This window comes from Ahaetulla prasina, chromosome 5 (assembly GCF_028640845.1).
Source record: "Ahaetulla prasina isolate Xishuangbanna chromosome 5, ASM2864084v1, whole genome shotgun sequence".
In the NCBI taxonomy this organism is placed as follows: domain Eukaryota; kingdom Metazoa; phylum Chordata; class Lepidosauria; order Squamata; family Colubridae; genus Ahaetulla; species Ahaetulla prasina.
Window position 1 is genome coordinate 26,838,241 of NC_080543.1, and position 16,373 is coordinate 26,854,613.

General features: G+C 41.7%; 1 protein-coding gene across 1 annotated transcript; it reads left to right on the plus strand.

Moving 5' to 3' along the window:
- Positions 1–3,038: 3,038 nt before the first annotated feature.
- On the plus strand, positions 3,039–15,529 carry SHISA2 (shisa family member 2). The gene is made up of 2 exons (XM_058185469.1): positions 3,039–4,804; positions 12,116–15,529. Exons 1-2 carry the CDS (start codon positions 4,468–4,470, stop codon positions 12,667–12,669), a joined length of 891 nt encoding a protein of 296 aa, XP_058041452.1. The 5' UTR covers positions 3,039–4,467; the 3' UTR covers positions 12,670–15,529.
- The last annotated feature ends 844 nt before the right edge of the window (positions 15,530–16,373 follow it).

A 16,373-nucleotide genomic window follows, 5' to 3' on the forward strand; every position in this document is an offset into this window, starting at 1 on the left:
ATATGTAAGACTGAGCATTTGCTGATTGAGATTTGGAGACCAATCGGATACAAAGTCAAGGTCTTTTTGAAGGGTAGAAGTATTGTTGATGCTTTGACATCATCAGCATGATGACAAAATAGTTTGACATCATCAGCAAAGAGAATACAATAACTTGAGATAAGTCACAGAGATCATTTATGTATAGTATGAAGAGCGTTGGTCCAAGAACGCTGCCTTGGGGGACGCCACTTTTGACAGGAACAGGATTTGATAGAGCGTTGCCAATTTTGACCACTTGTTGTCTGTTTGACAGGAAGGCATTTATCCAATTGTGAAAAGGTCCTGAAATGCCATAGGATTTTAGTTTTAGGAGAAGTTTGTCATGTACTACTGAGTCAACAGCTTTGCAGAAGTCTATGTAGATTGCATCTATTGCTTTGCCTTGATCAAGATTAGTAGTCCATATGTTTTTGCAGTGGAGAAGTTGTAAGTTACATGATAATTTTTTTCTGAAACCAAATTGTTTATTAAAGAGTAGGTTGTTTGTTTCTAGGTGGAGGGTAATGAATTGGTTGATGATAGATTCCATTATTTTGCAGGTGACGCAGCATAGAGAGATTGGTCTGTTTGTATCTATTGTGTGCTTATGTATTATTGTGGTTGAAGCTGAAGTAGTCATTGACAGGTAGGACGTTGTAGTAGATAATTTTATGTACTACGCTTAGATCAGACTGAAGGTGGCGTAGTTCTAAGTTGTCTAAGGCCAAAATTTCAAGCCTGGTGGCATAAAGTATTCTGTTGAGGGTAGGGGAATGGAGGACTCTTCTTGTGAAGTATCTCTGGACTCATTCAATTGTATTAATGTCCGATATGCAGTGCAGGTTCCAGACAGATGAGCTGTATTTGAGAATTAGTCTAGCAAATGTTTTGTATGCTCTAGTTCAGGGGTCGGCAACTTTAAACACTCAAAGAGCCACTTGGACCCGTTTCCTACAGGGGGAAAAAAACGACACTGGGAGCCACAAAACCTGGGTGGGCATGGCCAACTTTAGGTCACTCACTCCCACCCAGTCATATGACCACATAGCCACGCCTACCCAGCCACAAAACTATTCTCTATACCAGGGGTCTCCAACCTTAGCAACTTTTAAGACGTGTGGACTTCAACTCCCAGAACTCTGGGAGTTGAAATCCACAAGTCTTAAAATTGCCAAGGTTGGAGAGCCCTGCTCTATGTCTCTCTCCCTCTGTTTATGTGTATCTCTCCCTCTCCCCACAATCTATCACTCTGTATGTATCTCTCTATGTCTCTCTCACCCCGTCTGTGTATCACTCTGTATGTCTCTCTCTCTCTATCTCTCCCCCCTCCCTCCTCCTCTCCCCCTCCTCTTGTAACTCCCTGGCCTGTTGTGGCTGAGGCAGGAGCGTTCTCAGGCACAGGGAGACTCCAGCCTGAAGTGCAAATGTGGTGCTAAGGCAGGTACAGGGTAGCTTCGCTCCTGCACTCTCCAGCGACCATTTTCCTCTTCCTCCTCTCAGGATGCCTGGGACAGCTGTGGCTGAGCCGGGAGTGTGTGCGCGCGTGGGGAGACACTCCTCAAGCGAGCGCCAAAGCTCAGGAAAGGTGCGCGCGGGACGGGCAGTGGTTCGCTTATGGAGGGTCTCTCCGTCCGTGCGCGCGCACGCTCCCGGGTCAGCCACAGCTGTCCAGGGGGTTACGAGAGGAGGGGAGTGGGGAGGAAAGTACAGGAAAGTACTGTTGTGACCCAGACCCAAGTAGGTAGTAATAAACTACTTCACTTCCCGATGGCCCTGGCCTCACCTCAACCTCACCGCTGTCCAACTCCGTTGCCAGCTCCATAGGCTGCTGACAGACCACAACAGCTGCCCTGTACCTGCCTTCACACCACTTTTATGCGTAAGGCAGCCTTCGCTTCCTGCCGCTTTGGGCTGAAGTCCGAAAAAGAAATAAAGACGGGCGCAGTGAACCAGTGATGGGACAGGGAGCCGCGACAGAGGGCCCAAAGAGCCACTTGTGGCTCCAGAGCTGCAGGTTGCCAACCCCTGCTCTAGTTAGTAGTACAATATTACCAGAGAAGAATCTACGCAGGATTAGGTTTAACAACTTTTAATGCCTTTTTGGCAATGCTGTTACAGTGAGCTCTGGCACTTAGATCGTTTGAGATGAGTACTCCAAGGTCCTTGACAGAGTGAGTCATCTATGAGGTTGTATCCGCAAAGCTTGTATTTTGTGTTTTGATTTTTTTGGGCCAATGTGCAAGACAGAGCATTTGTTGGTTGAGATTTGGAGTTGCCACTTGTTTTGAGCATTCTGACACAGAGTCAAGGTCTTTTTGTAGGGCAGCAGTATTGTCGGTGGTGTTGAATAGTTTTACATCATCAGCAGTGGTGGTTGCCCCCAGTTTGGACCAGTTCTATAGAACCCATAGTAAAACCGGCAGGAGGCTCCATCAAAAGTGATCTGTGCATGCACAGAAGGCGCGAGCGGACCGCACGTGGGCACAATGCGAACCGGTAGTAAAGTTAAGTAGAACCCATCCCTGATCATCAGCGAAGAGAAAGCAGTTGCTTATAATATGATCGCAAAGGTCATTTATGTAAAGTATAAACCCTTCCTTTCCCCATGCAAATATCTATGGAGATTCTCAGTCAACCAGCTCTTGAAAGTCCAGTTGTCTCTTGAGATGGGGGGGGAGCACCTTTGGGTTTCCCCAGCAACGCAGCACGTGGTTTAAGCCGAAACCCTTGGAAGGCGATCCACCTCCATCTCTTTTGAACGAGCCGTCGCTGCTTTTGCAATCCCACCGGCTGCTCTTCCTCTCCCCCCCCCCTCCTCCTCCTGGTCTTTGGGGGAGGGGGGAAGTGAGCCAATCGCCCCGCTCGGCGGAGGTGAGAAGAGCATTAAAAAAAAAAACCCCACAACCCACTCCTTTCTCAGCAAAAGGGAGAGCGAGCGCCGGTTCTTGGGGCGCATGCGCGCCTGGAGGAGCGTCGGGCTGCCTATAATAACAGAGAACGCGAGGGAGCGAAAGAGATCCGCGCGCACCACCGGTAGCTCCTGTGGCTGCTGCCGGGGCATCGGGAACCTCCGCCAGGAGTTTTTGCCATCGTCGGCTGGGAGGATGATCGGAAGGTAAAGCCGTCCTTGTACCGGCGAGAGCTGCGTCCGGGCTCCTGCTCGCCTCTCCAAGCCAGAGGAAAACAGCGGTCAATTGGGAACTGTGCAGGGCACGGCGGGGAAGAAGAGAGCCGGAGCGGGAGATTGCGCTCCAAACGGGGCTCTTTCCCGACCCCTTTCCGCTATTCCAGCTGCTGGACTTTTCCATGAAGCTCCTCCATGGGCATAAAGGAGTTCGACCCGGATCCCGACTTTTGGATATGAGGACTCTCCGGACTTAAGAGGGGCTGAGAAGCTGCTGCTGCAGCGGGTGCGAGGGGAAAGGCGGGCGCGCGTGAGGAAGGGGGCGGCGGTGTCTCTCGCCAGCCTCCAGGTGGGCCCCTCAGCCCCCTTCCGCCGGTCTCCGCCAGCCACGCGCACCGAGGGATCTCCGGGCGTGTTAATGGTTCCCGGAGTCCTTTGCTCAGTCCCGTTGGTCTTGGGGCGACGGCCCCAAGCTCGCCATTCCGTTTCTTAAAGAGGGGCTCGCTCGTCGTCTCGGGCTCTGCCTCCCCGACCAAAGCGTTTTCCCTCCTCACTCGGCTGGGATAGTTATGGTGTAGCTTCGTCGAGCAGCGCCACTCGGGGTTTCCCCGTTAGTCGCGCCCGCGTTTCCCAGCGTCTGCGGTCTCCCTCGGACTTCGTGACAAAGGAAGTCCCACGCGAGATGCCGAAAGTTCCTCGACGGCCAAGAGTTCGCGGGGCGACCAAGTGGGGCTAGAAGACCCGAAGTCGCCAAGTGACTTTTGACCGAGGAGAGGGAAACCTGAAGAGACGGCTTTGGACTCCCACAGGGCGGCTCCTCTTGGTGTCGGCTAAGAGCGGGTGGACTGCGGTGCTGTTTACCCTCAGCCCCAAACCCTTCGGCAGACCGCAGGCTCTATCTTATCCTTTGGCCTCCCCACACCCCGTCTCTCACACACACACACAGAGAGACACACACAAATACACACACACAGCCTGTTCCTAGCCAGTTGCTGCAGCGAGGTGACAACCAAGTTGGCACTTACTTCAGGGGTCGTCTATTAGCGGCAGCCCACCCCCTCGTTGGCACTCTACGCCTGACTTCCCAGCGGAGCCCGCCTTCCTCAGGCCGGCTTCTGTCTCTCGTATATTTTCCTCTCTTTTCTTGCTCTCGCGCGCGCGGGCGCACCAACTTCTGTGGCCGCTGCCCGTGTCAATCCAGGCCAGCCAGAAGAGAGGGCGCGGGACGGGCAGCCTTGCATAGCTGACGGAGCCTCCGAATCAAGGGCAGGAGCCGCCGCCGCTGCTGCTCCCCACCGTCCCCTCGCCCGCCTCGCGGTGCCATGTGGCGGGGCCGGCGTTGGCAGCTGCTGGCGGCGCCGGGAGGGCGGCTTCTGCTCCTGCTGCTGTTCCTGCTGGTCGGACTGAGGGCGCGAGGAGCGCTGGCTAGCGGCGAGTATTGCCACGGCTGGCAGGATGGAGCGTCGTGGCGGGAAGGTTTCCAGTGTCCGGAGCATTTCGACGACGGCGACGCCACCATTTGCTGCGGCACCTGCGCGCTTCGCTACTGCTGCTCTCGCCCGGAGGTCCGCCTGGATCAGGGCATGTGCGACAACGACCGGCAACACGGCGGAGCCGAGCACGGCCGGCCGGATAAAGACGTGCCAGACAGCGCCGCAGGTACGGAGCGGGGAGCCTGATACTCCCACCATTGCACCGCTTTTCTCCCATTGAAGTTACCCCTTTTCCCTTTGGATCTGATGCTTGGGCTACAGGTAGTCCTAGGCTTGCAACAGTTCCTTTAATGGCCGTTCAAAGTTAGAAGGGCACTGAAAAGTGACTGGTGACCGGGTTTTTTTCACAGTTACAACCTTTGCAGCGTCCTCATGATCATGTGATCAAAATTCACACCCTTGGGAGGCTGATTCATATTTATCACTGTTGCGGGGGTTGGGGGGGTCATGTGATTGCCTTTTGTGACAAGCAAAGTCAATGGGGAAGGCATTAACAACTGTGAGCAAACCTCATTTAACAAACGTTTCACTTAACAGCAGAAATGTTGGGCTCAATTGTGCTCATAGGTTGAGAACTACCTGTATTTCTTTTAGGTAGTCCTCGACTTATGACCGCAACTGATCCCCAATTTTTTGTTGCTAAACGAGACAGTTGTTAAGTTTGCCCCCACTTTATGACCTTTCTGGCCGCAGTTGTTAAGTGAATCACTGCAGTTGTTCAATTAATAACTGGTTGTTAAGTGAATCTGGCTTCCCCATTGACTTTGCTTGTGAGAGTCACAAAGGAATCACATGACCCTGGGACATTGCAACCCTCATAAATATTGAACCTTCTGGATTTTGATGACCATGGGGATGCTGCCACGGTTCATAAATCACTCTTCATAAATCACTGTTTTCAAATCGGTCACTAAATGAATTGTTGTAAGTCAAGGACTGTACCTAATACTACCTCCATTAGTCCTGTTATGGCTTACTGCAATCCGTACCATATTGCTTTGGAATATGCATTTATTATGAAGATATTATTTCCAATAATAAAGAAATATGATGAGTACCATCATATTCTGGTATTCATCACTGGTACTTGCCCAGTCAGCCACTTGGTCAGCCACTTCTAATTTGTTGAATAATTTGGATGTTTCAGGCTGGGTGCTAATGCTAGATCCGGATTAACCTGCTTCTCGTCTGCTCCTTGATTCTCTTTGGGGATCTTGGACTTCAGGGTTTAGATCCAGCTCTAGCTCCATCTTGGGGCTCAGGATGGGGTATTGCAGGCAAAACAGATCTACCTGTTTATTTGACTCAGCAGTAAGACCAGATGGAAGACTCTTGATATGGAGAATATCCAGAGCCTTATATGGGCTCTTAATTCATATCACATGTGCATGTATTTGTTGTGGCACAAAAATTATAATTTCTTGAATGGAATGTGAAAATGATACTGTTTAAAAAAACTCAAAAGTTATTAAATGTAGAGAACTTGAAAGTGACTTAAGAACAGGCTCTCATTTAACAGAAAGTGCTTGAGTTATTTGCATGCATATGGCTATCACTGATGAGATGGAAAACATGTACTTTAAATTGAAATGCACTTTATTTAGTTTCTTTGTATTCAATCACATAGCAAGAGAAATTTAGAGCATTCTGCCAAACACATTCAATGTTAATATTTGTATAGTTATCCTAAGTTCAGGAATTCTTTTATACAGTACTTGCCTTTGTTTAAAGTTTAAGAAAAGTAGTTTCAAAACAAGTCTCTTGTGATGTATATCTGCAAGTATCCCACCTGTGAAACTTTCTGAAACTTCCAGAAATTTTTTTCAAAGCTGCTTCCCTCAAAATCCCTTAAAATTATTGTACCATCACCACAATGCATAAAAAAAAATCATCCATTCACATACAAAGTCCCATTTATTGCTTTGATCTGTAAGTGTCCTCATTATTTATTGTTCCTAAACTTTTGTGAACCAAATAACTCAAGAAAACATTCTATATACTTAACACTCAGCAGAATTTTCAGTGTGAGAAGTTACAATTTTCTGAATTGCGGTAAATGGCTTTAGAATAAAAGAATAGAATGGAATAGGAATAGGAATAGAATAGAATATAATATTTATTGTTACTTTAAATGTACACTAATCAGCATACATTAAAATGAAATTTCATTGCATTCAGCTCTCAAAGGATTATGATATACATTATGCATGTACCCTCACACACACATATGTGACACAGAGAAACATAGTCTATTTTGAATGTATACATACATCTGGCAAAAAAATCAGAATCATGCGAGTTGACAAGACGGATGGTATAAGGAATAAAGCTTAAGTTTCAGGGTTGAGCAATGCATGATAATTGAACAACATGTAGAATATCATGGTGCAGAAGGCACCTGAAAATGTTACTATAATTTTGTGGGCTAAGAGCAGGAATTGAAAAAGGTACAGTCATAAAAAGAGACATGAAAAGATTTTCATAGGTACCAGTGACCAGTGGCAACTAATTGAGTTGATGATGTCTAGGTTTTAAATGCCTATAAGCTGCAGTCATTTAGTTGGAAGTTAGTACCATTTCATCCAATTTGTCTAATTTTTAGTATGTATAAAATCTGTTGCCATCTCCTGATTTTTTAGCAAAAATGCAGTTAAGAGCTTATTGAACTACCCAACTGGAAACAGACTGGAATATATATTTAAAGTATAGGTAATCTTCAATTTATGATCACAATTGGGACCAGAATTTCTGTTGCTAAGCAAGGCACCCAATTTTATGTTCTTTTTTGCCCTGGTTAAGTGAATCACTGAAGTTGCTATGTGTACAAGAAGAGATGGCATAACCTTGCGGGGCAGATTGAAAAGGGTTAATTGGCCTAGAATCCCTTGCTAACCACAAGCAGACAAAGTCCAACCCCTCCCTTCAGTGCTGTTGACCCTTATCTAATTCTAAGCAGGTCCCCCACCTGTGGGTAGGAGTTTAGTAATAAATCAGGTTAATTGAATCTTACGCTTGTGGATCTGGTCTTTCACACCTGTGATCACACAAATGTGATCACAGAAATGCTGCATTTCTATGGATGCTGCAACTATTGTAAATACATTTTGTAAATGCATGTTGGTTGCAAAATGCCCAAATTTTGATCACATGACCATGAGGATGCCATAGTGGTTGCTGTAATATTAATGATCAGTATGGTAAACTGCATATTGTCAAAGAAGTGGTGTGGGAGGGTTTTCTTTAGTTTTTAAGAAGATAAAGTGAAAAACAACTTGTCAGTAAACTAAAATAAGGTAAAATCCAAAAGAGTGAATATCCTGTTAGGGCATAGATATAAAAGAATGCTCCCTTGCTGGATTGTGCAGTTAATGATGAATACAGTAGACAGTAAAAGTCATGGAGATTTGGAGTGGGTCACCTTTAACCAGAAGCTAGCTGTGACATAACAATGTAATTAACTATTGTGGTATGTTGGTTAAGGTATGGTTGGACAAAAATTGAGAAGTTAGGTTTTAATCTTCCTTCAGACACAGAAACTCACATTGTCATTTAGCACCAATTACTTTCTCTGTACCCATCCTGACTGGGGATTGGGGACCCCTGCTTTAAACAACTGTGTTTTTTCTCAGTGATGATGCCTTCCACAGTTCCAGTTGCTAGCAGTTTCACAGAGAGCTCATATTAAGCCAACAATATCCCATATATAAATCTTGTGGAAGTGGTATACATTCCTTGATGTTGCCCATCAAAATATTAACTAAGCCTGACTGAGTTTATTTTGTAAGCCTAGGCACAGAAGAAAATTGATATTCTTGAGACCTGAATGCTCTGGAGGTCTGAGCAAGAGTTTGTTGATCAATCAAATATTTCATCATCAACAAACTGGTTTAAGAATTTTTACTCCTCCGCAGTTGGAAGATACCATGTTTGCTGAAAGTTGGGATAGAGGCTCTCAGGTAGAAACATCTTTTTTGGAGTGTGTATGTACACGTGTGGGGGTCCCTTTTTCAGGTTTTTCTCTTTTTATTCACAGACTCTCAACATTCAGTGTTTACCTGAAAATAAGCAAATAAGCAAAAAATAAAAAAAATCCAGGATAGCAGCCTTGTTGAAAACCAAAAAGAAAGTACAAAAGTAACGCTGAGGCTATATCTGCATTAGCTGGAATGAAAGTTTACATAATAATCACAAGCTTTCTTGTTTCAGGTTAAATTTTACTCTTCAAAAACCATGGGACCTGTTATTATTGGTTCCACTTTTCAACAATTTTTGTGAGAATTCTCAGAGCAACCTAAAAGCATGTCAGAAACTGACATGGAACAGTTTCCATGGATTAAAATGCAACCTGCTACAAAAATGTCCCAAATATTAACAGTAATATGTTTCAATTCCTATCCTCCCTCCAGATTTTAATCATCTTCCTTAATGCTATGATCACAGGGTACCACAATAAGCCATAAAGTAGCCAAGTACATTTTGAATAGCATAATAGTAAAATAGTAAACAGTGTTGGAAGTATTAATGAGAACTGAACTGAACTGAACTAAAACCTGGAACTATGTTGTGAATCTTCTGTTGCTTAAATAAGAATATTCTCTTGATATGGATTTTGGATAATTTACTTAACTGCATATGAGTGTTATTTTAGCATTAACCAAGTTCATTGCAATGATCAAAGCATTTCATATACATTATTTTAATCTTGTTTGATCATTCTAATTTTGCATATGAACAATGAGGACTAATAAATTGCTTTAGCCTGATATTTAGGGTACAGCTCTCTTCAGCCATATTTGGAATATTCAGTGATAGGATGTGATGGTAACTAATGGTGTAAAAAATGCAAGGGAGAAACTAGCAAATCTCCTTGTTTAGATTAGGGAATAGATCCGTCACCATGAGCTAAGACTTCCTGCTTCCATATATTTTTTTGTACCTTCCATATATTTTTTGTACCTTAAAGTTAGTGTTGAGTCCCTGCATTTTTAGTGGCAAGATTCTGGAAGTAGAAACTTTTGCCTCATTCTTCCTGAGTCTGAGATAGAGTGACTAGCCCAAAGTCACTCAAACTGGCTTTCATGGCTAAGGTGGGATTAGAATTCATGATCTACTAGTTTCTAGCCTGGTGCATTAACCATTACACCAAACTGGCTCTCCTTCCTGCTCTTAGTCTCAGTTTAAAATTTACACAACATGCCTATCAGTGCTAAAAATAGTTGTTTTCTTAATTAAGCTACGGTAGGTTTTTGCATTTGGACAAAACACTGAACCACTAATAATCATATTGGCTGAACATCTTAGGCTGGTTTATGATCCAGCTAGCATGATGTCTTATGTTGAAAGTCATGGGACATTGGAGGCTATACCCTCAATCTTAAAAAAATACCCCTTGAAAGGAAAAATTGCTTTGGCCTGATAATCGGTATGCATTTAGGGAACAATAGGGGAAACATTCCCTTCTGTGCCTGGAAGAACACTTGATCTTAATTGCTAATTCCCTCCAAATTGCAGAAATTCCAGAGCAATATACTTTAGACCAGGGGTCTCCAACCTTGGTCCCTTTAAGACTTGTGGACTTCAACTTCCAGAACTCTGGGAGTTGAAGTCCACAAGTCTTAAAGGGACCAAGGTTGGAGACCCCTGCTTTAGACCTGTGACAGGTAACTTGATGCCCTCCAGATGTTTTGAACCTCGGTTTTCTTGCCATCAGCTATATTGACTCAGGCTCGTTGGCAAAACTAGAAAAAGTAGACATATTAAGTTATTAATAATCTCACTCATAATCTCTATTTTATATTTTATAACGTTGAATTTTCATTCCCTCCCCTTCCCATTATAGGAAAAGCAAATATATTTGTCTTACTTTCTATATCAGGGGTGTCAAACTTGTGGCACCATGTTGTTGTCACATGAGTATTGCAACTTCCCCCCCTTCGCTAAACCGAGCGTGGGCGTGGCCAGCTTGTGATGCATGCGGGCCGCGAGTTTGACATTCCTGTTCTAGATGGCAGCATTTCCTATAACACCTCAATTAAATTGTCTCAAAGAGACCTATCATTTAACTAACAATATTTTATGTTGATTTTCTAATTAAAAAAGAAAATTCTAGAAAAATGAAACTCTTTAACAAAAGGGGCCAAAAATAATATCAGCTCATATAACAGTCTAGCCTAGGTGTTTCTGTATTATGAATGAATAAATAGTATGATTCGAGAAGCCTTCCTGTGTGATTTATATTCCAAAACTAAACCCAATCTTTTGACTTATTTGAAAAACTTTTGCTAAATTTCTTTCCAGCAATTTTTCTCCTGAAATGTATGAATCCATCAGAAATTATATTATAATTCGGGCTAATTACTCATTATTATTCATTATTCAACTAGCTAACCAACCTTGGATGAACTAGAAATGAATCAGGCTTAGTATTTAATTAGTAATAAAGAATAAAGTATATAATTAGGAATAAAGAATAAAGAATTATATTTGAATGGAGGAAATCATCTAAGAATTTAAACTAAACTACATTAAACTGGCAAATCAATAAAGGAAGAAACGCAAAGCAACCCATTCTGATACTGTGTTTATGTTGTCAACACACTTTATTTCTCCTATTTCTGAAAACACTGCATATTACAAGAAGTGATTAATTTCATTTACACTTGTGTGAGGGTGAATCTGGAAATAGACAATGACAAACCCCTTTTGATTAGTAACAACAAAGTACAATTTCTCTAGATTCAAGAGGAATAGGGCTCAACCTAACTTAATTGTATATATGTTCAAGTCACATTAACATTAATAGAGATCGTACTACCTGAGTACATAAAATTTTAAACAATTTAATCACTATTAACTGTTAATCTTTGTTTTGAATAGTGCAATTATAGATATGTCCACCTAAATTAGATTCAGTGGAATTTAATGGACTGAGGTTCAGATCTCCAGCTGATTATGGAACTAACTTTGAGCCAGGCTCTGAAATCAACCTATTTCAGAGTTGTTATCAAGATGAAATAAGATCTCCAAGTGTCTTTCCATGAACTAGAGGAAGAGCAGGAATAACAATAACATGGGATGGTAAGAGGAAAATTAGTGCATGATGTTGTGTCATTTATTTCAGTTGTTATAAGTGATTGGGGGGGGGGGGGAAGAGAGAAGAACTTGCCATGCTTGTTGCAATTTTTTGCCAGCATTTTTGACTACAGTTTGTGAAACAACTCAAAAAGCTAGTGTTTTTCCAATCCTTCCAGGTATATTGACTTCCCCTAATTATCAGTCACAGGCTTTGCTATTTTGGGAATTATAGTTCAGCATACTTGGACTTCAATAGGTTGGGAAGACTGCTTTACCAATTCCTTGTTTTCTTTTGTCTTGCTGGAGGTAAGAAAAGGTAGCCAAAAATGTCTCACTACTATATAATCTATATTTTGCCCTGGTAGAACAAATCCTCACAAGTTTTTTTCTTTTCTGTTGGCAGTGCCTATATATGTGCCATTCCTTATTGTGGGGTCTGTTTTCGTGGCATTCATTATTCTGGGATCCCTCGTGGCTGCTTGCTGTTGCCGGTGTCTGCGACCCAAGCAAGAACCACAACAGAGCCGGGCTCCTGGAGGGAATAGGATAATGGAGACAATCCCCATGATTCCAAGTGCCAGCACCTCCCGTGGATCATCCTCGCGTCAATCAAGCACAGCTGCCAGCTCCAGTTCAAGTGCCAACTCTGGTGCCAGGGCTGCCCCCACCAGATCACAAGCTAACTGCTGCTTACCAGAGGGGACCATGAATAATGTATATGTCAACATGCCAACTAATTTCTCAGTACTGAACTGCCAACAAGCCACACAGATAGTGCCTCACCAAGGGCAGTATTTGCACCCCCAGTACGTGGGGTATGCTGTGCAACATGACTCCATGCCCATGACCTCTGTCCCACCTTTCCTGGATAGCCTGCAGAGTGGGTACAGACCAGTTCAGTCGCCATATCCCCACAGTAATAGCGAACAGAAAATGTATCCTGCAGTGACTGTGTAAATCTGAAGAACGGAAGGAAGCAAGAAATCAAACTAGTCACAATGACGCATCAAGCAAAGGAGTAGTAACAACAAACTGTACAAAACAACAATTTGTAAATAATTTTGGAAAGCCTGTGCTTCAGACAGTATCTATTCCTGGTTTTCACTGGATGCAGTAACGAAAAACTGTATGAAGGTACCTGGAAGTGGTATTTCTAGGTAATGCCTCCATTCCAGTGTATAATTTATAATGGCTAAGAATTATGCTGAAGGAGGCACTGATACTTCTGTTACCAAACTTGTGTAAATAAGTGATTAAATGCCGCTCAGGTACTTCCCAGTCAGTGGTATTTGCCTAGTGAATAGAAGACATTTTGTAATGTGACAAGACAATATTTTAGGAGTGTCTTGTTTTACCTTTTTTGTCCTAGGTACAATGACTCTTCATATTGCTGTACCGACAATCATGCTTCACAGTAGTAGGCTAAATGGTGCAATGTTTGTGTCAGTCCTAGGAATTTATCGGTTAGCCCAGTGGTAAAAATGTAGTCATTCCACTGTAGGAAGTCCATATCCATATCCTGACATCGCTCTTCCATCTCCCTTCTCATGAGTTCTGCAGCAGTTGATTTGAGAGAACTTCTGCTGGAGAATCTGGAGAGCCATAAAATCAGACAAATAATTTGACTTCATGTGACAGCTTCATATGGTTTCTTTTCCTAACCATATAACGTTTATTTTCCAATGGACTCGAAGTTTTGATTTATAGTCTGGGATTTAAGGAACTAAATCAGCCATGCTCATTCAGAAACAAGGAAACTGGGATTTATTTCATAACTGCCTTTTCCAAATAGCAAGTCCTCATTACTCCATAAAAGTTGCCTTTCAAAATGTTCTCACTAAGCAGTCAGCCACTGTGACATATCTCCTCAGGAGCATGAATACGTCTGTGCAGTCCTTTGGATTAGGGCCATGGTCAATGCAGAAATATTATTTATCTCAGGCATTTTCAGATCATAGTAAATTACTTCAATTAAAATACCCACGAAGGCTCCAATATCTGTTTTACTAATCTGTGAATTTCAGTGTTTGCTCACAAAGGCTCCTGCATGCCTCAAAAACTGCATTTGGGAATGTTGGTAACGTGAGATTTGTGGATTGTAGCCAATACTTCATCCAACATGTTCGTAACTCTTTTTGTATTTGAATGCAATACAAAAGTCACAAGAATTAACATGGACCTGAGAAGGGGGAATTCCTATTTAATATCAATAAAAACAGGCCAAATAGTCACACGCTTGGAAAATTCTACCCAAGTTTCAACATTGGAGTTCAGAGGAAGGTTTAAATTAGCAACCACAAGAAGAATTAGAAAGTAAAAATAACAGTATAAAAATGTTACAATGAGAATGTGACAGTCCACAGACACCCATGTAAAAACATTTTTGATAAATTGGATAGTTCTTTATGAAAGTTAAAAAGTTTAAATGGCATTAAATCAAAACTATAGTGCCCTGTACCAACTGATCTCATTTACAGTATCTCGTCACCCTAGTATTACAGTATATCTTATAGAGGCTTATTAGTAGTGACATCATTGTATTTGATTAATAAATTAGCTCTTATCTTGAAAAGACCTTTTTGGTCTGAATAGATCAATTTGGCTTAAAAATATGAAGTGCTTAGGAGCTAACTGGATTAAATTCAATATCATCTCAGAGGTAGATTTAAATTTTCCTAGCTGAAACGAAAGTTGATGGTCTTGGGCTGCAATCCTTTATATACAGAATTAGAAGTAAGTCCAGTTTGACATCAGTTAGGCTTCCTTCTTAGTGCATAGAGCTGCACTTTCTCATCCTAAAATTCATTGCACATGTCCTGCAACTTCGGTGAAAATCAGGTGAATGTTTTGTTTATTTGTTTGGGGAAAAAAAAGTTAAAATCGAAAGTATTATAGAAACTAATTTACAACTACTTGGGAGAAATGCTTTTCATTGAGAAATGTATGAATGTGAGAAAGTTCATTGTGTATTTGTTGATTTAGATTAAACATATGATAAAGGATTGAATTATGGAATTGAAATGGTTTCTGATTGTCACAATAGTGATATACAATAGAAGAATAGCATGTGTGAGAATAAATGGAACTTAGTAAATGGCTCAACACTTAGCAGAAATTAAAATCTTCCTAAGGATGCACAATATAGTACTTAAGAACTGTGTGATACAGCAAGAAAAAAAGAAACATTAAAAGGTATGAGTGATGAATGCATGTTATTGAATATGAAAGTGAGTGACCAGTATGAATGTAGTATATTATTGTGGTATGTACAGATAGTGAGAATTAATGAGGATGCAATTGCAGAATGAACTCTGAAGTAAGAATGATTGGTTGAGAGAAAGGCTAAGACCTACAAAATTGTCTTAGGTTTGAATTGATGAGATTTTCAGAAAAATATGAAGTATAAGGAACAAAAGGCAATGTATGAAGCAATGTATGAATATGAAAAGCAAGCAAGGATGGTATGCAAACATAGAAAAGCCTGGAGATGTTAAATGAATAGTATTGGTGTAAGCGAATTTTTAGTTGTGTTTCCTTTTTTTATGTAATTCTTTTAATCTTTTTGATTTATAAGGTCTTTTCTGTGCTCTGCATAATTTGCTAACCCTGAAAGGGAATAACATAATGTGTATGTATGTATATACAGGGAAATGCTTTGAGTTGTAATAAAAATGATTTGTGATGTGGTGTTTTATATGTCATGTAAAATAAGTAAAATATTGTTAATGTTCGGTTTAATTTTTAAAAATTTCTTAAAAGAGCATTTGAGTGATTCTTACAAGTGAAAAAAATCTTTTGTTTCATAATAAATATTTTATGGTGTGAATTTTATTTCCCTGTTATTTGTTGCTACCCATTTTTCAAACCTCTAACACTCTTGATGCCATCCAGTGCTTATATGGAGTTTTGCAGACCAGTAAGAAACTGCTGCTGGAGCAGTGGTGGAATTCAGCCAGTTCGCACCACTTCGGGAGAACTGGTTGTTAACTTCCTGAGCAGTTTGGTGAACTGGTTATTGGAAGAAATCATTAGGGCAGAGAACCGGTTGTTAAATTACTTGAATCCCACCACTGTACTGGAGTATTCAATAACGGAGAACCTAGAGTCCATAAAAAGTTCCAAGATAAATTTTGGAAGATGCAAAGCAAAACATAAACTACAGCCTTTGGAACATGAGATTTCTCTGGAAAAAATAAATACTTTTTCTCAAGGCTCATCTGCCAAGCATGTGTATATGTATTTAACTTGAAGAAGCATCCAGTTAAGATCTAATTAATGTGCTAGTTTCCTTGCTGAATTAATATCTAAACTGTTTCTCATGGAAAGCTGCTGTGCTGTAGTTCCCCACTGCATCCAAATCATTTATGTTCTTCCATGTTATAGCCTGCACCTGACAGGATCACATAAACTACCAAACTCTGTTTCTATGGAAATCTTGTTGGCACTTTGCCATGAATTGCCACTGGAGCTGAAATGAGTAGAATTGTATCTCTTGGTGTGGAAATGAATAGTAAAAAGGGATACCATTTGCTGCCTAGCTGCCAGATGGTTAAATTTGTACTCTTAAATTAAAGATATATGTGGGACCCTAGAAAAAGTACAAGGGGAGGGAATACCACCATTAATATTCTGGAATTATCTGGAATGTTTGGTTCCTTGTA